Source organism: Chelonia mydas, chromosome 15 (assembly GCF_015237465.2).
Source record: "Chelonia mydas isolate rCheMyd1 chromosome 15, rCheMyd1.pri.v2, whole genome shotgun sequence".
Taxonomy (NCBI): Eukaryota; Metazoa; Chordata; order Testudines; family Cheloniidae; genus Chelonia; species Chelonia mydas.
Window position 1 is genome coordinate 12,858,008 of NC_057856.1, and position 24,173 is coordinate 12,882,180.

A 24,173-nucleotide genomic window follows, 5' to 3' on the forward strand; every position below is an offset into this window, starting at 1 on the left:
TTGTGTGTTTTGGGATGCTAGGCAGTAGGGGCCTGTTGGGGGGTGCTGGGCAGTGGGGGAGATCTGTGTGTGTCAGAGCACTGGGCAGTGGAGGTCTGTGTGGGGCATTGTTTAGTTGTGGTGGTGGGGCTGTGGGGAAGGGCACTGGGAGGGAGGGAGGAGAAATCTGTGTGTATTGGGGAACTAGCGAGTGGGGGGTTCAGTGTGGGGTGCTGGGCAGCTGTAGGCGGGCTGTGGGCGGGGGGTCGCTGGCCAGGGGTGGTGGTGTGCACAGCACTGTGCATTTGTGGTGGAAATGTGGGGGGAGGGTTGTGGGGAGGCTCTGGGCATAGTGGGTTCAGGGGGTGCAGGGCAGGGGAGCTGTGTGGCTCTCTTCCTCCCCCCTCATCCCCCCACTTGCCCAGTTCCCTGATATTTCACTCTTGCGATCTGGTCAGCCTATTTACAGGCGACTTTTGACATTGTTCATCCGCCATCTATCAACACAGCAAGATTCTACTAGCTGGCAAGGGGGGGAAAGGGAAAGGAGGTCAATGAATCATACCCCTCCCTGCCAGCATTTTGAATGTGGAACGTTGATCACGTCGGGACAGTCGGGACCCACACATCTCCTTGTAGTCTGTTCATTTGGCTGTGTACAAACTCAAGTACGTGCAAATAAGTCAAAATGCCTGGCTGTAGTTGCTAAGGAACTGCAAAGATTTCCCAGAAATGAACAAAGGTAAGTGTTGTTTTCGTGATTGAAATCTTTCAAAGGCATTGGACTTCATACATTTACTTGTGATGTTTTACCATTTTCTCACGTTTTTTTTGCCACAGATTCATGGACGTGATCGGAGCTATGCACAAACTTCTGGTATCCTGATCGGAATGATCTCCCATTTGCCCTTTTGTCGAGTCATGCTGTTAAGCGCATTGAAATAGTAGCCATATAATAAAAGTATTAATTTTAAATAAACCAATCTGGTAAAAAATCAATCCCAAAATGTCACTGTCTAGAGGTCTAAAGCGTAAAAGAACAGCGACTTCATTTAAATCTGGATGGCTGGATGAGACTATAGAGACGGTTACATTGAAGTCACATAGTGTAATGCTTGTTAAACTTCGTGAAATATTCACATATCATGAGGACAACGGAGTGGTTTGTGTATATTGTCGAGATGCTAGAGCTTCAGGAGAATTTTCAACAGGAAGAATGTGGAACAATGTTTGGAAGTTGGATTTCTTAAAGCGTCATCTGTCAAATCCCTATGTTCAAAATACAAAGACTTTCTTGCTGAAGAGATTGTTATAGTCAGTCAGTACAATGACTTCAAGTTTGCAGTAGCTGAAAGAATCAAAAGCCAATTGGTTTTAAGTTTCCCAGATATGGTGACATTTGTTTACCAGAACGAACAGTTTCAGGATCTTGCAAAGTTGACGGATATAGGAGGAACATTCCTAGCATCAAGTGCAGAGTGTGAGCGTGGCTTTAGCTTAATCACTCTAAAAAACAAATTACGGAATCATTTACAAGTAGATCGTTTGGACATGCTGATGTGTACTAAGAGTTACCATCTAAATGGAGGATTGATAGATCTGGACAGAGTTTATATTGAACGGGCAAATGAAAAAGATTGCAGGGAAAAACAGTCAGGTTAGTTTAGCAGTCTTTGACATTTCAACCAATAAGGAAATTAAAATGCATTTGTAATTACATATCTTATTCTTGGCTGATAATCATTTATTGATATTTTTTAGGAAAATTTTAAATTTAAAACACAAACTGTTGTTTTTCTTTTTTTACGTATGATGTCTCTACCTGAAAACCCATATAAGTCGACACAAATTGCAAATTAAAACTTTTTAAATATATACACATTTTAGTCGCTTGGGCGCATTTGCCTCATGATGCACAAATTTGAACTCTGCTTCAAAAATTTGCACAGAAGAAATTTTTTGCGCACACAGCCTGTCAAAAATTAGAGGGAATATTGGCAGTGGGATACAAGTTGGATGACTGCCAAGCCAATGGTCCTCAACCAGGGATATGTGTATCCTTGAGGATACACAGAGTTCTTCCAGGGGGTACATCAACTCATCTAGATATTTGCCAAGTTTTACAACAGCCTACATAAAAAGCACTAGCAAAGTCAGTACAAACTAAAATTTCATACAGACAAAATGAGAAAGTAAGTGATTTTTCAGTACTCGTGTACTGTGACACTTTTGTATATTTATGTCTGATTTTGTAAGCAAGTAGTTTTTAAATGAGGTGAAACGTTGGGGTATGCAAGAGAGATCAGACTCCTGAAAGGGTTACAGTAGTCTGGAAAGGTTGAGTACTGTGCCAAACTAGCATGATGAAGCAATGTGTTCACACAAACAGTGCACACTAAATCAATGTGCAATTAATTAACTTTCAAAGTAAATTATATGATATATATTAACTGACATGTTAGTATGCTTTAAGAATTGCATTGTGTGTACCAAGGTCATTTTAATCAATGTGCACAAACTAAAATTAGTATATAGTAAACCTCCCATATAGAGAAGCCCTTCGAGATGTAGATCACCTCAGTCTCAATAAATCCACTCTAATAATTGCACATCAATGCACAGTGGTGGATTTTCTGAAATAAGCAGCCACGCATATCATTCATCTGTGAAAATGTGGTGGACCTGGTCACCTGTAGAACACAGGGAGAAGCTATGAAAGCTGTAGATGGAGGACAACAGCATGCTAATATGTTTACAATGGAAATACACTGAAAAATATAGAGCAGGAAGATAAAATACATTACACAGCTGGCAAGTTATTGTTTGTCAGAGCCAAGGGACTCATAGTTTTGTAGTAGAAAGATTTCTGTGACTCACTGCACCCTTTGCCTCCGTTTACAAATAAGTTACCGGTAATAAAAGCTCTTCGGGGTGGGGGGGGGGAAGAAGTGGGTTATGGTGCATGTAGGTGCGCTTACACTGCATCACACTTGATTTCGGAGATATCATCCAAATTTCTCTCTCTTGCTGGCCATTGACCTATTAGCATTGGCAGCACTTTTAAGTGTATGTTTGGATGGAACCGGGTCACTGCATTAACCAGGGCAAATGTGCCAGACGCCTATCCGAAAGACATGAGAGATGTCCCGATAGCGCTACAAGCAGGCAGCTCTATACGCAGCCAGCCCGAGAGAGGAAATTGCTGAGGGCCCCTTTAAGAGGGGCTTGTGGGCGTATCCCTCTGTTCAATCACGTGGGAAGGGCGCTCTGGCCAGACTCTATGGTTGTGCGACGATGAACCCGGAAGAAGGCAGGCGGGCGGGGGGCGCAGGCGTGAGGCTGGGGGTTGCCGCTGCCGGTAGGTTACTGCAGGGCTGTGTCCAGCTGCGGCGCCCTCTGCCCTCCCCGGATTTTCCAGGCGGGGTGCGGAGGGGGGTGGCCGCTCTAGGGGGGCTGGCTGCAAGGCCCCCGCCGGGGCTGGGGGGGGGGAGAACCAGTGACAACTAGCTCCCCCCGACTGAGCGGCCGCCCTGCCCCCACCGATAGGGAGACCCCCTCCCCGGGGGCGGGCGCCCGTGCTCCTGGCCCCCGCCACGGGGTGCTGCTCCCCGGCGCCGAGTAAGGCTTCGTGCCCGTGTGCGGCCCGCGGCGCTGTCCAGCAACGGAGTCACCGGCTGACCAGCCTGCTGGCCCGTGCCGGTGGCTACACGGACGGCGCAGCCCAGGGCGCAAGGAATCCCCCCACCCCGGATATTTTAGGCCCGCTTCTTCTGGCGCGTCCCCTCCCTCGCTGTCCTCCTCCTCCTTTGCCGGATCAGGGGCTGCCGCGGTCGGAGAGCCATCTTGGCGTGTTTGCGGCGAGGCAGAGACACACGAATAGGTGGGGTGCAGCTGTCCTTGTGATCCTGCCTTGTCAGCCCCGTTCGGCCGGCGTGTGACACAGCGGCTTATCCAGCTGGAGCTGGGACTCCAGGGAACGAGTAGCGCTCAAAAGCGTTGGTGGGAGCCAGGAGCAGGACTGGTTCGGTCTAGTCTTGCCTGTGGGAACAAGGATCAAGTAAACGACCACTTACAGCCATTTCTGTTATTTGCATTCGTGATTCTGAGATCCCTTTTCATTAACCGCTGGAAACAAAGTCTTCTGCAGGGCTGTACCCACAGCTTTAGAAGTACTGTTACAACCACAAATAGGATAAAGGCGTAGAGGTTAAAGGTGAATGAGCAGTCAACCTTGTCCTTCAGGTGTCATGAAAAGCAAAGCCACAGTATATAGCAGGGAATCTCATTGAAAAGTCAGATCTTAGTCCCACCTGTAGCGCGCTCTATTGGTAGAGCAGAGACTGGATTCCACTGTTCTAAATGGAAAGAAGATTCTTTAGTCAGACTGCTGACCTCATGCTGTTCTTATTTTGAGTGTCTAGCTCCAAAACTAACCTAGCTAGTGGTCCCAAGGGCCACTATAGTTTCATCACTGAGTCCTGACAAAGCAGTCATGGAATAGGGTTGCTAACTATGCTATCCTGCCTTATCTGGACCGTGTATCTTGAGATTGGGATGACTGTTGGGATGGTGTTTTCAGCTCCACGTGAGCAATAATTGTAGCAACTAGAAGGGAGAGTTTGGGAGTAAAACTGGAAGTTGACTTTATCTGTCTTTCTTGCCTGACCTGAGAATGGACATGAACTGATTAGTTTGGAACCCAAATTGATTTCTGGGAAACTATCTTTCAGTCTTGTGTAACCTGGAGTACCCTTTTCATAATTAGGAATCTGTGGGTTGACATTAGGAACTGGACATTGGGAGTGATATTAGGAAACTGGAACTGCCCGGTTATTGGAAAGAGTAGGCACTTTGTTGCAAGAAAGCTCCATTTCTTCTAACCCATAAAAGATAGTACAGAGCCTGTAATAGATCTTTGGGGCCTGGAATTACTTTGGGAAGGAAAGTAATGTTTTATAACAGATGCAATTGGTATCAGTAGTGCCAGTGAATCCACATATGGCAGTTAAACCATTTAGATCATGGGTTCTCAAATTTTTGAAGGGTGGACCACAACTTAAATGTCTCCTGGTCACGTTTCTCTCATTCACAATTATATGATATCTTTGTGGCAAATACGGCAATGACTTAAATGGAAAAGGAATATTGAGAAAGCATTTATGTATTTTTATCTGTCTTAATCTGATTTAACAATTGGAAACACAGGGGAGAGCAAGCAACGTTTGACCAGATAGCTACCTGCACACCAACAAAATATCATTCAGTGGACCAGAATTTGAAAGCCATTGAATTAAATTACCTACTGCTTAAAAACCTGCACAGCCTCACAGAATCTTTAGAGTTCTTTTTAAGTTCAACTTTTCTCTGTCATTCTTTCTTCTTTTTTATGAAAGAGATGGTTAAAAAAAAAGTGCTTGTTTTTATACCAGAGTTCAGCTGCCGCCGCTGTCTGTCAGAATCCATGTGACATCCTAAGTAGATGCTGTGAAAATTATAATGTTAAAAACAACAGGCGAGCGTGACCTGTAAGGAGGAATAAATAGCAGAAGCAGTGAACTCTTAAAGATACACTGAGGCCTTATGAAAAACCTTTGGAAAGACTTTTTTGCTTATTTAGCATTTTTTCTGTATTTATAATGCCATTATTATGCATTAATGCCCAGTGTGTGGCCTATAAGGTAGTGCTCAAGAACACAGTGCAAACTATCATATGGTAATTTTATAATTTGGGGAAAGGTCACATGAGAGAGAAATATTGGGCAAGCATCTCCGTAAAACAGCCACTGTTAAGAAATTCATACTTTTAAGGTAACTCCATTATGGTGTGTTTCTGAGAAACATTTTGTGAACTACTATATTACAATAATATATTGCTGTTCAGAGAGAGAGAGACACACACACACAAAAAGGGAAAAGTCGCCTAGTAATGTAAACACTAGTACATTCAGTGGAAGTTTTGCCATTAACTTCATTGGAGCCAAGATTTTCCCCATGATCTCTAGCAGTGGTTCTCTAACTTTTTTTTTCTGCGGACCACTTGAAAATTGCTGAGGGTCTCAGCAGACCACTTAATAATCTTTCCAAATTTAGTTTGTACCGTTAGCTAACTGTTGTAAAGCGCTTTGGATAAAAACGCTATATAAAAAAACCCCTTCATAATAATTAATGTTTTTTTGTTCTACAAATAAAAGCACACAACTCATATTTTAATATCCGTAGGCTTACCTTTCTAATGCGACGGATGTGCCCTCTCTCTCCCCTGCCACAGAGCTGAGGCTGGGAAGGAGGGCTGTCTCTCCCCAGCAGCTGCAGCCCTGGAGCAGGGAAAGTCGTCTCTTTCTCTGGCTGCCGCAGCCCTGCGCATCCCAAATTTCCCCCACCCCCCTCACCCCACTGTCCCCTCCCACCTGCCCCCTATTACCCCCAAGGCTACCACCTCACTTTATATGTGCGTCTTCTCCAGGGTCCAGACACCTAATTAGTGAAGCTGCACAGGCATGGCTCCACTAATTAGGTGGATGGCCTTCATTCTCTCGTGTGCAGCCGCCCAAGCGCGCACCTTAGAGGGAACTATCCGCAGACCACCTGAATTGAGCTTGTGGACCACTGGTGAACCACTATCCATGGACCACAGTTTGAGAACCTCTGATATAGAAAACAGAACTTGTACTAAGAAAAATCTCTACAGCATACTACATATGATGATGAGCATAATGTGGGTATGTGAGAATATGTATTGCAGTTTATGAGTAGGAAGAACCTGTATTTGCATCTGAGAGTAGTCTGTGATTGGACAATTAATGTCTGTTGTATTGCACAAGACAGTTGAAGTTGTATGTTCAGTTTTAACTTTGGCATTTCCTGACTTTTGATTGCCTAGCTATGCAATTTGCAACTTTAACATTTTCTCAGCATAATTTTGCAGTGAATACTATATAGTAAAATATAGAGCTGTGAGCGTAAATGTAGTTTAGACAATATTATATCATGGAGATTTCTCCCTTTCAAATGTTCCACTGATTCTAGAGACTGGGAATTGTTTAGAAGTTCAGTTCTTCCTGAAAGTTGTCTTTATATTCCTACTTCAGTGCTGTTTTTCTAGAAGGTTACTAATTTTGACAGCAAAAGCATGCTCTCACAGCATTGAACATTCATAGCCAAGGTTGTAAAAGGCCAGTACAGTCTCCAAATGCCTTAGTGCCTTCCTTTCCTTGATTAGCCGTGAGTGTAGGGACCCTAGCCGTGGGCCAAGAAGGGGCATTTGTGGAAATGTGCTCAGCTAATGTAAAAAGGCAAAGACAAGAAAAAATACAACAAAACAAGCCCTTTGATGTACTCTGGTAAACTAAAGATGGAGACTCAATTTACAGCTTCTGTTACAGCAAAGGTATCTAAGAACACTGTGCAGCTGGGAATTTGGTAAATGAAAGTGACATTTTGCACCAAACTCTGCTCTTGGTGTAAATCCAAAATAATCTCATTGGGGTAGAACCCTGTTTTAAGGTCTCTCCTTAAAGGTACTTAAGGGTTTGTGTGTTTTGCTGATTGTGATAACAGATAAAACGCTGTTAATCAGCAAACACAAACATTTGCTATTTTTGTTGTCTCACAGAATTCCTCTTGCTATAACTGGTGAGGTACTGAGAATTTCTGCTTGTGATGGCAGAGGATCAGGAGCTGACTCAGCCATGCAAGACTCCCCTGGAGCCCTCCCTCCAGCAGTGCACCAGCAACACTTACCGCAGTGTAGAGCACTCCCAGTCCTTACTCAGCGGCCTGGTAGCTCTCCGAGATAGTGGCATCCTTTTTGATGTAGTCCTGGTAGTGGAAGGGAAACCTATTGAAGCTCATCGGATACTTCTAGCTGCGTCATGTGACTATTTCAGGTGAGTCCAGTGTCACTGTGAATCTGTAACCAGCATCTTTCTCAATATGACTCAAACCAGAAAAAAAAAAAAAAAGTGTGTCTGGACTTCCATCTTTCTTCCCCTGGGACTCCCCGTCCTTTCCCAAGTTGTACTATGTTGCATATGGCATACCATGCTTTATTCAGAACACTTTAATGCCTGCCCATTGCAGTCTGGAGGCCTACCCATAGAGGAATGAAAGAAATAGAAATTTAGCCGTATCTTGGAGTATCCTTATCCTTGTGCATTTAAAATCAGACCCTTAAGATGCGTTGAATGCATTTAAAATATTTAATTTGTCTCTTTTTATTTTTCTTTTGTATGACTTTCAAAATAAAGCTAATCTCTGATTACTCCACATAGAGTTTTGCTGCCAGGTGCCTCCATTTCACTCAGAACCCACAGTAGCTGGAGGAACATAGCGTTCCCTGTTTTATACGTGCCCCATTCGTTAGAAGTATGACACAGTCATTTTACAGAGCTGTTAAAGTTCTACTGGCACCAACGAGCTTTGGCCTATTACAGTAATTTCATAATACATAGCAAGTTATAAAACATGTTGTGGGAAGTAGTGGTCCTACATGCTGTTGTTGTTTATGTAACTTGGGAGGGGCAATCCAACTCCTGATGTAGTCAATGGGAGTCTTTCTATTGATTTTAAGGGGAGTTGCAGCAGCCCTTAGTTGCTAAAAATTAAAAATACTGAAAAGTCATGTCTTGCATCATAGATTTAATGTCCCGCAAGTTTTCAGTTCCAAAACCACATTAGTTCTAGTGAGTGGCACGCAAAAGTGGGACAAGCCTTTTTTTTTTTTTAACCAGTCTTATTTGGAGTAATACCACACTGATCCAAAACACACACTCCCAGATTTCAGCTCTGAGCACATTTAGAGCAAATTGGTTTCTTTGCATTCCTGATGGTGCACTTGAAGATTCTGTCTCCTTCAAACAACTCCTACTTCTTCAACCCACAAATCCTGATGTAACAGCCATCATCTTTCTAGACAAGGATTGCATGGGACTTCCTTAGACCCCATCGACACTGCTTTGGGGTAGGTTGCAGCTGAATGACGTGAAGCACTCCTTTCCCTTCCTAGCAGCTAAGGGTATGTCTACACTGCATAGTGTACCTGTGTCCAGCCATCCATGCCTGCAAAGCTGTGCTTGTCAAACTTGCTTATGAGCGTGCATACTGCAGTGGTATGAATGCCCCATGCCCTGTCCACACAGTCACTGCATTGACAAATTTCTGATGTTCTGATTTCTGGAAGTTGGGGCTGCTTATGGTGCATGGGAGGTGAGTAGGAGCTTGCGAATTAGAAAGGCCAGAACACACAGGCCCCAGGAATTGTGGGATAGCATTGATGGACTGTCTCAATCTGAATCTAGCCACATGAACCCTTAGCTGTGTCTTTGCCACAAAGTGGGAGGGCAGAGATGTGTGGTACAGTGAGACAAGGGCTTATGCCAGTATCCCTGGATGAGACATCAAACGCATGTGCTGAGAACATATAGGCACATGTCTGAGGGCTTTGTGTGGCTGGTAGGGGGAATTGGGCTTAAACATGTTTCAGAGTCTGTTAGACCTGCAATGTAGACATTTAATGGGCTTGTTCACCTTTGAACTGAGTGCACTCACTTCTCTATCACCCCACCCCTTTTTGGAAGAGAACACAATGGCATCTGAATCCATGGGTCCTTTGTAGCAATAAAGCACTGTTACTAGGCTAGCACACTTCAATGGCTATTTTAAACTTCTTTAAAAACAAAGGCTTATAACATGAACTCTAAAACCTTTGACAGGTTTCAGAGTAGCAGCAGTGTTAGTCTGTATTCACAAAAAGAAAAGGAGGACTTGTGGCACCTTAGAGACTAACAAATTTATTTGAGCATAAGCTTTCGTGAGCTACAGCTCACTTCTTCGGAAGCATTCAGTGGAAAATACAGTGGGGAGATTTATATACATAGAGAACATGAAACAATGGGTATTACCATACACACTGTAACAAGAGTGATCACTTAAGATGAGCTATTACCAGCAGGAGAGCAGGGTGGGGTGGGGGGAAAACCTTTTGTAGCGATAATCAAGGTGGGCCATTTCCAGCAGTTGACAAGAATGTCTGAGGAACAGTGGGGGGTGGGGGAGGGAATAAACATGGGAAAATAGTTTTACTTTGTGTAATGACCCATCCACTCCCAGTCTCTATTCAAGCCTAAGTTAACTGTATCCAGTTTGCAAATTAATTCCAATTCAGCAGTCTCTCGTCAGAGTCTATTTTTGAAGTTTTTTTGTTGAAGAATTGCCACTTTTAGGTCTGTAATTGAGTGACCAAAGAGATTGAAGTGTTCTCTGACTGGTTTTTGAATGTTATAATTCTTGACGTCTGATTTGTGTCCATTTATTCTTTTACGTAGAGACTGTCCAGTTTGACCAATGTACATGGCAGAGGGGCATTGCTGGCACATGATGGCATATATCACATTGGTAGATATGCAGGTGAACGAGCCTCTGATAGTGTGGCTGATGTGATTAGGCCCTATGATGGCGTCCCCTGAATAGTTATGTGGACACAGTTGGCAATGGGCTTTGTTGCAAGGATAGGTTCCTGGGTTAGTGTTTCTGTTGTGTGGTGTGTGGTTGCTGGTGAGTATTTGCTTCAGGTTGGGGGGCTGTCTGTAAGCAAGGACTGGCCTGTCTCCCAAGATCTGTGGGAGTGATGGGTCGTCCTTCAGGATAGGTTGTAGATCCTTGATGATGCGTTGGAGAGGTTTTAGTTGGGGGCTGACAGTGATGACTAGTGGCGTTTGTTATTTTCTTTGTTGGGCCTGTCCTGTAGTAGGTGACTTCTGGGTACTCTTCTGGCTCTGTCCATCTGTTTCTTCACTTCCGCAGGTGGGTATTGTAGTTGTAAGAATGCTTGACAGAGATCTTGTAGGTGTTTGTCTCTGTCTGAGGGGTTGGAGCAAATGTGGTTGTATCGTAGAGCTTGGCTGTAGACAATGGATCGTGTGGTGTGGTCTGGATGAAAGCTGGAGGCATGTAGGTAGGCATAGCGGTCAGTAGGTTTCCGGTATAGGGTGGTGTTTATGTGACCATCGCTTATTAGCACCGTAGTGTCCAGGAAGTGGATCTCTTGTGTGGACTGGTCCAGGCTGAGGTTGATGGTGGGATGGAAATTGTTGAAATCGTGGTGGAATTCCTCAAAGGCTTCTTTTCCATGGGTCCAAATGATGAAGGTGTCATCAATGTAGCACAAGTAGAGTAGGGGCATTAGGGGACGAGAGCTGAGGAAGCGTTGTTCTAAGTCAGCCATAAAAATGTTGGCATACTGTGGGACCATGCGGGTACCCATAGCAGTGCCGCTGATTTGAAGGTATACATTGTCCCCAAATGTGAAATAGTTATGGGTGAGGACAAAGTCACAAAGTTCAGGCACCAGGTTTGCCGTGACGTTATCGGGGATACAGTTCCTGACGGCTTGTAGTCCATCTTTGTGTGGAACGTTGGTGTAGAGGGCTTCTACATCCATAGTGGCCAGGATGGTGGTGTCAGGAAGATCATTGATGGACTGTAGTTTTCTCAGGAAGTCAGTGGTGTCTCGAAGATAGCTGGGCGTGCTGGTAGCGTAGGGCCTGAGGAGGGAGTCTACATAGCCAGACCCTGCTGTCAGGGTGCCAATGCCTGATAATGGGGCATCCAGGATTTCCAGGTTTATGGATCTTGGGTAGCAGATAGAATACCCCAGGTTGGGGTTCCAGGGGTGTGTCTGTGCGGATTTGTTCTTGTGCTTTTTCAGGGAGTTTCTTTGAGCAAATGGTGTAGTTTCTTTTGGTAACCCTCAGTGGGATCAGAGGGTAATGGCTTGTAGAAAGAACAACGCTTCCTCAGCATATTTCCTGGAGTATGGGATTTGGGAACAGGCATGGAGGCTTTGCAAAGCTATCTGTCCAGTTACCCATCTGACCGAGTGTTTTGGATGTCCCCAGAACAATATGGCTAAGCTGGGTTGAACTGTACATAGCTTTGGTACGTCTCCAGTGTAGCGTGTACCTCTTTTCTTTCTGCAGAGGAATGTTTGCTGGTGGTCTAAGAGAGATGGAACAGGAAGAGATTCGTATTCATGGAGTCTCCTACAATGCTATGTGTAAAATCCTGAACTTCATATACACCTCTGAACTGGAACTCAGCCTGAACAACGTGCAAGAAACGCTAACTGCCGCCTGCCAACTTCAGGTGAGGGATTCGGAGATGGAGCGAGAAGACACAGGGAAGAATGGGACAAATAAGGAATGGGGACACTCTGGAGAATAAATGGGAGACGTTGAAGAGGTGAACAAACACAATAGAGGAGGAGTAAAGGGGCAGGGGCTTTTCTGTCTACATATATGGATTTGACTAGAACTTTTTTCTGAATGCTCTAAACTGTGGAGTAAGGGCTTGTCTACACTTGCAGTGGTGCAGCTGCAGCACTTAGTGAAAGGGCTACTCCACCTGCCCTCCTGTTGACATAGCACCGTCTACACTGGGGGTTAGGCATGTTGCTCAGGCATGTGGATTTTCCATACTCCTGAGTGACGTAGTTATACCAACATAAGTAGTGTAGACCAGGGCTTTGTAAGTAGCTAAAGATGTGTATAAACTGGGTTTGGATGGATGGATATGTTGTTTATATAAGTAGTTTTATGTTTTTATTTATAATTTTTCATCATTTTATCCAGAGTGTGACTCTTTTATAGTGGTTGACTTCCCCGATGTGCTCAGTAACCCCTTTCCTGCTTAGTGACGCCTGAGGGGAGATTCTGTTAAGAGTTCCTACATTATGATCTACATTAAAGGACCTAACTTCCTTCTTCTGAAACTGTTTTGGTGCTGCAGCCTCTCAGGCTCTCCTCTACAGTATAAAGGCTGATTCACAGACCCACTATGGGTGGAACTACGATCCCAGTTGATACAACTACAGTGGCTCTTGTTTTGCCATGAAGACAGTTTTTGCTTCTTTTATTTCCTACACTGTACATGCTGTGATATTAGATTACATACTCACTAGATATTTACTCTATTAACCTTTGTGGAGTCAACAGAAGTTTGTCATGTATAGCAAAGAACTTTCCTGCTATCTCCTGGTGTCCAGAAGCAGTGTCATATTGTACTCAGTAAAGTACATAAAATACATTAGCTTTCCTTGCAAAAGGTTTCCTCTACATTTGAATGATACAGCCCAATTTACTATCCTGTTGTGCCTTTTTGTGCGTCTGCCTTTCGCACACTGGTTAATCTGTCTGGAAACAGAAGAACTATATTCTGTTCATCTACAAACTCACATTGGATCATATTCACGTCATCTTTGGTGAAAGCCATGGTCAACAGTACTCCATTAATCTATCAGTTTTTATTTCCACGCAGTACTGATAACAGCCAGAGACCACTGTCAGCCTTCTTGGTGACAGGTGTTCCCTGCAATTTATTACAACTTCCTCAGCTTGGGTCTTCCATACTCCTATAAATCTGGTCTCTCCAGTGTAAGACAAGAATTTTTTTTACTGAAATAAACAAACAATCTGCTTTGTCTCTTGTAGATTCCAGAAGTCATTAAGTTCTGTTGTGATTTTCTCATGTCCTGGGTGGATGAGGAGAACATCCTGGATGTATACAAATTAGCTGACCTCTTTGACTTGAATCAGTTGAGCGAGCAGCTGGACTCCTACATTCTCAAAAACTTTGTAGCTTTCTCAAAGACAGAGATATACCGCCAGCTACCCCTGGAGAAGGTCTACTCTCTACTGAGCAGCAACCTCTTGGAGGTCAACTGTGAGAATGAGGTTTATGAAGGGGTGCTTCTGTATCATTACACCCTAGAACAGGTAGAGACAGATCAGGTCTCACTGATGGAGCCTCCTAAGCTACTGGAAACAGTCCGCTTCCCCCTGATGGAGCTCCAGATCCTGCAAAGGCTCCATGACAAATTAAGCCCATGTCCATTAAGAGAGACTGTAGCCGATGCACTAATGTACCACAAGAATGAATGTCTTCAGCCCATGCTTCAAACCTCACAGACACAGGTGAGGTCAGAGTTCCACTGTGTAGTGGGCTTTGGAGGGATGCACTCCACTCCATCCACAGCCCTCAGTGACCAAGCCAAGTTCTTGAACCCCATATTGGGAGAGTGGAGGCACTTTACTGCTGCATTAGCCCCCAGAATGTCCAACCAAGGAATCGCTGTTTTCAACAACTTTGTATACTTGATTGGGGGAGATAACAACGTACGAGGTTTTCGAGCAGAGTCCAGGTGTTGGAGGTAAGAGGAGACTACTTCTGCCATCATTATTTTTTACCAGCCAATTACCATTCCCTGAGTCGGGCAGTCACTTTCACAGTGCACATGATAGCTGGCCAGAAAAGTTGGGAATTGTACTGAGATCTCATTGAAAGAAACTGCAAGGACTAAGGAAAACCAACCTGATTGTAAAGGAGGAAGCTTTCTGTATGTGCATGCTTCATTTGCTAATCAACCACAAGGGGGAAAGCAAATGTAGCAACGTTACACAACAGCTCTGTTGAGTTGTGGTAAAATTATTCTTGAGTTCTGAGCACGGGACTGGGAGCCAGGAATTCCTGTGTGCTGATCTTGGCTCTGACACAAACTTCCTCTGTTACCTCGATTGATTTTCTTAATTTCTCTCATCTGTAAAATGGGGATAATATTTACCACCCTGTAGGGTCGTTGTGAGGCTTTATTAGGTTAATGTTTATAGAGCGCTTTGAAGTCAGCCGTGCTACTGTATGTAAGCGTGAAGTCTTGTGTGTTTGCCTGAATAGGGCAGGAATGGAAGCTTGTTAACTGTTTCTGAAGAGATAACTCTTCATCCCTTCTTAGACAGAGGGGAAATGTCAGAATGATGGTCTGCAGCAATGAATTAGGATGATCAAAAATTCAAAGTTGTAGTGTATGTGAATCTGATATAAAAGGCAGGTGATTTAAGGAGCACAGCTGTGAAACACTTTAAACACAATTGTAACATCAGTTGATTATTTTGAATTGGTGTGTATAATGCCATTAAAGAGCATCCTGCTACTTCCAAGATTGAAGCACAACTAAATAACTTAAAAAAAAGTCTTAAAATGTAAGTTAGAAAATTACAGTTGAGCCTGGTAACAGTTTTGGGGTTTTTTTTTAAGTTCCACTGAGATCAGGCGTTCTTTCTAGATTTTAATGCCCATTATGTGGCTAAACAGGTGTATTACAAGTCCTATGTCTGACAACATCCTTTTGTCTGCAAACTAGTGATTTTTATAGGTTTTAGTCCAGTTCTCGTGTTTGTCACGTGTAAGATGAATTTAAGTTCCTGCCATTGCATTCAGGCTGCTCCTGTAATTAAGATTTCAGTATTTTATCTGGAATTGATATTTAGGGGGTGAAAACTAAAGTTGAAAAGGTTGAAGTACCTGTGATGGGTTGTCACCCCTTGGGGTGCCGTTTGGAACCACTGTGCCCCCTAACAATTCAGCTAGGTTGGCCTTTCTCACATTGCTCTGGTGATACTCAGCCAGCCTCTCCGGGGACTGTTATCACCCAACACAACAGCAGGTGATGCCACACACCCAACTGAGTTACCTGAGTGCTTTACCTAAGCTACTCAAGAATTTAATATATAAGCACCAGCCAATTTCCCAGCTCCCCAGCCTTGCACCTCTACTGGAGTATAAACCCAGAATTATACTGTCTTGCACTGCACAGGGATCTGTATAGTGCAAGCTCATTAATAGCATTCACTCCACCCTTGCTGTGAGGAAGATATGCAACAAGCCTGGGTTATAACCAAGCTGAGATTTTTCCCAAACACTTCACTCAGAAACCCAGTGGTTATGATAAAACTTAAAACACGTTTATTAACTACAGAAAGAGAGATTTTAAGTGATAACAAACTGATTAAAGCTGGTTACCTAGGAAATTAAACAAAAACACAAACTAAGCCTAATATACTAGATAGGATTTGAATCAGCAATATCTCACCCTCACTGACGATACAAGTAGTCCACCAAGTTGCCAAACACAGGCTAGAAATCCCTTTAACCTGGGACCAGTACCTCTCACAGTTCAGTCTTTGTTCGTCAGGTGTGCTCTTGTGTGGAGAGTGAGGCCCAGAAGTGATGTCCCTCCCCATCTTTTTATAGCCTTTCCATATGGTAGGAATTCTTTGTTCCAAGCTAAGTTCGCAGCCCAGTTTGTGGAAAAATACAGGTACCAAAACGGAGTTCATTATCGCATGGTCTGGTCATATGCCCTTGCATGCCTTGCTGAGTCATAGCAGCCCTTATCTGTAGGCTGTCTGCAGCATTCTCAGGAAGGCTCACCTGGTGGGGGATAAGCTTCTCCCAAAGCCTATTGTTTTTCTTAATGGCCCATTACCTTGAATAGGCCCTTCACAATCAGCTGTCTAGACTGCCAAAGAGTCCTGTGGCACCTTACAGACTAACAGACGTATTGGAGCATAAGCTTTCGTGGGTGAATACCCAGTTCTTTGTCAGACGAAGTGGATATTCACCCACAAAAGCTTACGCTCCAAAACGTCTGTTAGTCTATAAGGTGCCACAGGACTCTTTGCCGCTTTTACAGATCCAGACTAAAACGGCCCCTCTGATACTGTCTAGACTGGAAGCATCTTGCCTAGTGGGTGTCAACCAGGTGTAACCACACTTGAAGTACAGATACATAGTCAATATTCATAACTCCAGATATACAAAAATGATACATGCATACAAATAGGATAATCCTATTCAGCAAATCATAACTTTTCCAATGAGACCTCACATGACACATTCTGTACAAAGTGCATCATAATGTCATAATTACATTATATTCATACCACTGTGAAGAATATAGGCTGCAGAGTGTCACAGTACTCTCTTACCAGCAGATATCTGAACAAATCAAAGAAGCTCCAAATTTTCATGTCCTTCCTGGCCTCTCAAATTCCCAGGTACAAGCTTTGTGCTATTTTTAGCCAATTTTTACATTGTGGAATGATTGCAAACTAACAAGGTTGATGGTATGTAGACTGGCGGTGGTGCAAAGGATACTGGAAACAGTAGATGTGTACAACATGATAATATTTGCTTATGCATTCTCCTTCAAAATACAATAAAAACTTAGCTGATAAATATATTTTGATATGAATGGCCAAATTTCACTCTAGTGAATTGCACCTCCTTACAGCGAAGCTGAATTTGGGCCAAAGAGAATGCATTGGTCTCAATCTATGTATGTGGTGCTGACCCATGTTCCAGCAATGATAGTGTCCACGTCTCAGTACCCTGTGGTAGATTTGTGTTGGTAACCCAGTTTGATCATATTCCCTTGCAAGGTATGACCCACGACACAACAAATGGTTCCAGATCCAGTCCCTGCAGCAAGAGCATGCTGACCTCTGTGTCTGTGTTGTGGACAAATATATATATGCTGTCGCAGGGCGAGATTATCATGAAGACCTAAGGGAAGTAGAGAGGTATGATCCAAAAACCAACACGTGGGAATACATGGCACCGCTGAGGAAGGAGGTAAGGAATGCACATGCCAGCAAATGCTAATCAGCTCCCTTAATATTTGCCTTCATCTTTCCTAAATGCTTTTTGCTACTTTTCTCAAGCATACCTCTCAATCTGCAAAAATTCTGGTGGCTGTCAGTGGCCTCTGTGTATGGGACAAAAAATAGTAAGACGGATGCTTAAAATATCACTGGATCTGTTTCTTTGTGTATGTTCTCTCTAACTGAATCAAAATGTTAGGCCTTAAAAATTAAGTCATATTGAGAAATTAATTTTGCATTTGCACACAATCAAGGTAAACATCCTATGTGCATGACAGAGGTTAGTTTGGATGTAATATTAAGCCAGTATACCTCTTTGTGAGAATGGTTGAGAGGTATGTTCTCAAGTGGCAGCTCCATAGAAGTTGGAAGTTTGTATTATACTTTCCAAAGAAAAGTAGTTCCTAAATAATGTAGGGTCTGATCCGGAGAGGTACTGAGCACCTGCAAGTCCCATCAGCTTTAGTCAGAGTTGCAGGTGCTCAGTATGTCTCAGGATCAAGCCCAAAACTGGTATGGGCAGAGAGGGAAAAAATCCCTAAGTGTATGAGTACCAGGGACAATGTTCGTATGACCTCCCATTGAAATTAGATACTTGTCTTCCTCTTTTCTTACTAGTTTTCCCCCCGTAAATGTTAACTTTATTATTGTTTTTTAAAAAAATTAAAATTTAATTTCATGCTGGTGAAAGGTGCCTGCTTCATAGCCTTGGAGAATGAAGGCCTCTGTTTATTCCCAGAATGGATACAGCATGGGCAGCAGTAGTGCAAGCTTCCCCCGTCTCAGCCCTGATCTGAAGGGACCACCTCTAGGGTGATAGGGTAAGTCAGTCTCTATGGCCCATTCAGTCCTTGGCCACTGTTGTGAGACTGCACGCAAAAGTGCCAGTGGTGGAGGTTTATGTGATATGACCATCAAACAAGGGTGCTGGTGGTGGAGGTTTATGTGATGTGACCATCAGCTCTTGGTGAACTAAATTGAGAGCACTGCGCTCTTTTGAGATAAGTCACTGAACAGCCACTTACATAGTATTTATCCTTCTAAGTTTTCTACTTAACCAGCCAAGAAGTGTTGTTTTTAGGTCTCTAAGAGACTGTCACAAAACAAGGAGGACGTAATTAAAAACTGCATGCAAAAGTTCTTGATGACAATTTTGGCTAGGAAAGAGAAGTAAAATTCTAATTCACCTTTTCAAGAAATTATGCTGAATCCTACTATAACAAGTTTTGCAGCAGGTTAACAATACAAAATAAAACCACTTCACAATGCTTCTTATCTGAAAACCTCAAGTCGCTTTACAAACACGAAAGTATTATTCCCATTTTACAGGTGGGGAATGGAGGCACGGACAGGTGAAATGACTTGCCTGAGGTCAGTAATAACAAATCAGTGCTGGGGATAGAACCCAGGTCTTATGACTTGCTCAAGTTCTATCCACTAGGCTATTCTGCCTTTCTGATAAACTTGCTAAAACTTCTGTAAGACTTAATTTCTACACAGGGCTTCAAAAAAGGCAAGGGAGGAAAGCACTGGTATTGAAGAGGTGCTAATTAGGAGCAATAAGAAACATGAAGGCACTGCAGTTGTGGAGGAGTCAGAGAAATTCTACTTAATTTCAGTTCAAGGACTAATCCTCACACCTACAGAATAACAGCATACACAGAATTCTTCCAAATGTTGCCATCTAAGTAATCAGAGGAAGACACCATCTCTGATGTCATGTATTGCCAGGAGATATATATTCCATATTTACTTACTGTGCTTGACGCTGGAGGAAACACAAAAAATGAAAACTGTCATTCCCCTCTGTGCCTTTTTTTTTGTGATGGTGTAGGTGTATGCACATGCTGGAGCAGCACTGGATGGAAAGATGTATATTACATGTGGGAGGAGAGGAGATGATTATTTGAAGGAACTACACTGTTATGATCCAGGGGCTGACCGCTGGGACAGCTTAGCTGATGGTCCAGTCAGACGTGCCTGGCATGGGATGGCTGCACTTCTGGGAAAGCTGTACGTGATTGGAGGTAGCAACAATGACTCTGGCTATAGGAGAGATGTTCACCAGGTGAGAAGATGTCATGGCTATTTCTTTCCTGCCCGGACACATGACACTCACATTGTGTCGTCATACCTTCCTCCCATTGAGCATAAACACACAACTACCAGCCACACACTAACTATTGGACTGCCTCTCCTCCATCTAACTGACAAACATTGCAGTGCTTTACTTACTCCTCCCACCCCTGCATGCATTCTCTCTGACTTCACCAACATTAAAACTCTTAATCCTTTTGGCTTCTTGTAATTTAGAAAAAATCAGTGGTGGGTGGTGAACATCCAACTGGGCGGTGCCTTGGTGATAGCATCTGGGTATTTTCCAGCAAGGCAAATCTAAATTCTGTAGCACTCTGGTGTGGCAGACTAGAAACTCTGCAGCAGCTTCATTAAAACTAAAAAAGTTGTTGTATTTTTAAATGAATAATATGAAATTAAGTCAATTATCATCCAATAGTTTTGATTTTAATTCAATTTATTTTAAACTATCCCCACACTTTCATTTTTTTGATATGTCAAGTGCTTTGGTATTCGCAATGCATAACTAGACAGTGTCTTGAGGAAGGTGTTGGCACTCGATTGGGAGCAATTGAGTTTTAGCATTTGTAGTGGCATAGAATTGTGAGAAACACGTTTGTTAGATATTTCTACTAAAATGAATCAGCAGTGAAAAAGTTAGCAATGTTGGGATTTATCTTTGAGATTTACACATAATACCCATTATGTAATACTAATATTGTACACTATGGCAGACACCCATTACATGTAGACATTTTAAATGTTTTTTAAAGGAATAAGTTACCTTGCATCTTTTATTTCTTTATATTCTTTCAGGTTGCCTGCTATAGCACAAGCACTGATCAGTGGACAAATGTATGCCCTCTACCTGCAGGGCATGGAGAGCCAGGTATTGCTGTCTTAGCCAATAGAATCTATGTCTTGGGGGGCAGATCCCACAATCGAGGGATCCGGATGGACTATGTCCATATTTATGAAGCTGAGAGAGACTGCTGGGAGGAAGGTCCCCAGTTGGAGGATGATATTTCTGGGCTGGCTGCCTGTGTCCTCACTCTGCCTAGGGCTATTCTAATGGACACAGAGAGGTGGACTCCAGAATGGAACCCAGAGCGACTACAGCATCACCCAGACTTTGCCTCTGAGGTTATGAGTGTGTCAGACTGGGAGGAATTTGACAATTCAAGTGAAGATTAAGGACCCGAGGATTTTTTTTTCAGGGAGGGAAGAAAATTAAGGCTTGGGAAATTGTTTAGAAACTTTTTAATGTCTTTGGTATAACATATGTTGAATCAATATTTAAACATTTGGAAACTTAAACGTTCTTTACAAAAGGCCTTCTGCATTCTCTCTATTTGTCACAAAGCAGCAGTGTGAAAGCAACCAAAGAACTTTCTTTTTTTTTTTTCCTCAATAAAAAGGCAGAGGTTTTTGTCCTTTTGAAGGGGCCTCTTTTCAAGCCACAGTATGGACAGAAGAAGCACAAAAGACCTAGCTTGGCTAGCTCCTTTGCTTCAAACTTTCAGCATGAAATCACTTCCTTGTTCCTCTGTAATGACCCTGTCAGCATCAAATCTAATGGCCAGGAAGATACAACCAAGTGTCTGCCCGTGTCAGTTGTCAGTCCGCTGTATAGGTCACGCAGTGAGAGTGAGTGCTGTAGCAGTGACCGCAGCAAGAACGTTGGTTCAAACCCTCCTCCCATCTGGGCATGCAGCCATCCTCATAAAAGGCTTAGAAACTGTGATCTGACTCCCACTTCTGAATTACTATACTGCAGGCTTTGTCAACAAGGTGGAAGACTTCTAGAAGAATGATCTTTGTACTGGTTATGGTAATCTCTTTAATCAGATGAACTTTTACAGATACCATTTGTTCACAAATGAAATAATAAATCCTTGTGGGAACTTTTTATTATTATTTTTTTTTTGGTTATTGTTTTTTTTCCCCCACCAGAATGTGGCAATCTAAAACTTGGGGGGCCAAATTCATTGCTTCATTATGGTCAGTGAAGTTACACCAGTAACTAATTTGGCCCAGTTATGTTGTTGTTTTATCTTCACTTATATGCTTAGAAAGTGAAAAAGAGATGAGATTGTTTTGCAATGGCATAAGGGGAAGAAGGAAAAAAACCTCAATCAAGGGTAACATCGGTTGTGTCTACACTGCCACTTTCGGTGCTAAAGCTTTAGTCGTTCAGGGGTGTGAAAAAACACCCCCCCCCCGCCCCCCGAGCAACAAAAGTTTTAACACTGAAAAGCGCCAGTATAGACAGCGCTTTACGCAGCTCCCAGTGATAAAGCTATCACCTCTCATTCAGGGCAGTTATTTTTTATCTGGGAGAGCTCTCCACCGGCGATAAAGCATGATTACACTGCCCACGTCACAGTGCTGCCGTGGCTGCACTGTAACGTGGGCAGTATAGACATACCCTAAATGGATTAAAAATGACCCTGGTCCAAGGATCCGGACTTGCTAGATTAGTGCCAGGAAAGCAATGGTAGACCACCAGAGCAAGAAACACGTATAACAGAGCATTCCTTTTATTAATTGGCAGTTTGTAAAATCATTTACTTCTGATTTTAACAGCTTTCTTGATGCTAAATTAATAATTTTAGCAGCTGCCATAGAAACCAGTGTTTTATGACATCCAAAAACTTTGTAATCCCTGCTTTCAAATAGGAACAGGGTAACCAATTCTATCAGTTCATTAGGAAACAGGTGTTAAAATAATACCCTAGTTAAAGTGGAAGGAGGGGAAGGGACAGAATCAAAGAGACAATTGGAATGATGTGATCTTAGTCAAGTATGCCATCACATAGAGGCTTTGGAGATTGAACCTGGAACTGGCACTATAAAGAACTGGAGGAAGCCAGTGGAAATTAACTTACAGTAGGGAATCTTTGTAAAGGAAACAGATGACTTGTAAAATAGTTCCAGAAGATTCCACGTCGGTAAACAGGATTTCTAGAAAAGATTAAGGAGGCCCCCATGCAGTTCTTTCAATACACTAATCAACTTTCTGGGTCAGAGCAGAATTTTCAGCTCTACTCATTTTAAACTGAGAGTCCTTGATCTCCTGGACCTAAGCCAGGTCAGTGGCCCTGTCTGCAACCTGAAATGGGTGCTCTATACAGCTAAGTACATGAAGCAAGCGGGCTATGCAGGAAGACCCAGGAAAAACCATACAGATGAGCCCCTTCAGAAAAGGCCCTTTCAGGAGATAATGAACCTAACACCTACACATACTCTTAAAATATAGACAAACTTCAATACTGAAGATTAATGGCTCTTTATTCTGTGTCTAGAAAGCTGCTTTGAATAAATGAGGGGACTAAGTTAAATGTGGATCTTTTGTTTGTTGTTTTGCCTGCTGTGCACCAATAAGTGCTGTATTTTAACTGGTTTGCTACAGTATCTTCTTACAGAATTCTACTCTTAAAGTTCAGACCTAATGTAAAGTAAGGTGATAAGTTTTGAAAAACTCTCTGTTCAATGGAGAAGCATTATTACCAGTGGCATCCTAATTATATATGTATTTTTAAGTGATATTATTGTCTTCTTTTGTGATAGAAAGGGGTTAATGATTCTTTGTGAGGCTTGTGGAGGCATGTTTTCTTTACCTGTATGTACCAGTAGAGGGCAATGCATACAATTTGCAAATAAGCAGGTCTTCAGGCTAATTCTTGGATTTCACAGAAGAGGTCAAGGTGAGACAATAATATACTAGGTTCCAAATGAATGTTCCTCAGCTGAGCTAAAGAAGCAGCTGGTAAAAAGTTCTGATTTTAGATGTTGCCAGGTGACTTAAGCTTTCAGGTGCATAAGTAAACATATTAGATATTTTTCAGAGTAACAGCCGTGTTAGTCTGTATTCGCAAAAAGAAAAGGAGTACTTGTGGCACCTTAGAGACTAACCAATTTATTTGAGCATAAACTTTCGTGAGCTACAGCTCACTTCATCGGATGCATCCGATGAAGTGAGCTGTAGCTCACAAAAGCTTATGCTCAAATAAATTGGTTAGTCTCTAAGGTGCCAAAAGTACTCCTTTTCTTTATATTAGATATTGTGATGGTATTATTTCTTTAATGTTGAGGATTGACAACATGCTTGTCAGTGTCCATGATGATTCCTTTTTTAGCTGTGCATAGTGTGTCTGATCCAAAGTAATACTGTGTGACCCATCTTATCTGTGTGTGTTTTGTGTTAGTAGGTAACAGAAGTTTAGTGTCCTTTCACCCAAGCTAGTCATTCAGCAGTGGTTTACTTTGTGATAAGTGCATCTTTCCAAATGAATGTGTTCATAATGAAATCTCAGTTTCAAAGTCAGAGGGCTATCTAATAGAGAACATGGAAAGTCCTTTGTAGCTTTGGTTTACTGGAAATAATGCATCTTTCACAAAAAAACTGCAGGAGAGGACAGATTGATATTCTCAGTCATTATTGCTGTTTCTTATCAAGAACAGTGTCCCAGGAACTGCATAGGAACCCTGCCTTTAAAAGCCCTTGCCTCTTCCTATGGGAAGGCATGCACTAGTAAGGATTCTGTTGTTTAGTTTGATCCTATTGTCAGTGATTAAATTTGATTCCTCTGATTTCCTGAATATGCCAGCCTTGTATCTTGGAAC

General features: G+C 42.8%; 1 protein-coding gene across 6 annotated transcripts in view; it reads left to right on the top strand.

Annotated features, from left to right (window-relative positions):
* The window catches only part of KLHL22 (kelch like family member 22), a 32,800-nt gene that overhangs the window by 3,359 nt on the left and 5,268 nt on the right, over positions 1 to 24,173 (top strand). Inside the window, exons 1-7 of one of the 6 annotated variants that reach the window (XM_037878401.2) lie at positions 3,227 to 3,337; positions 7,592 to 7,865; positions 11,955 to 12,120; positions 13,464 to 14,182; positions 17,250 to 17,442; positions 19,306 to 19,539; positions 20,364 to 20,436. In XM_037878401.2, the coding sequence (XP_037734329.1) occupies positions 7,639 to 7,865; positions 11,955 to 12,120; positions 13,464 to 14,182; positions 17,250 to 17,442; positions 19,306 to 19,539; positions 20,364 to 20,436 (1,612 nt within the window). In that variant the 5' untranslated portion in view covers positions 3,227 to 3,337; positions 7,592 to 7,638. Of the gene's footprint in view, positions 1 to 3,226; positions 3,338 to 3,792; positions 4,565 to 6,676; positions 6,699 to 7,591; positions 7,866 to 8,743; positions 8,939 to 11,954; positions 12,121 to 13,463; positions 14,183 to 17,249; positions 17,443 to 19,305; positions 19,540 to 20,363; positions 21,465 to 24,173 lie in introns of those variants that run through there. The other 5 variants (XM_007063746.4, XM_043529425.1, XM_037878398.1 and 2 more) reach the window with 5 other exon arrangements.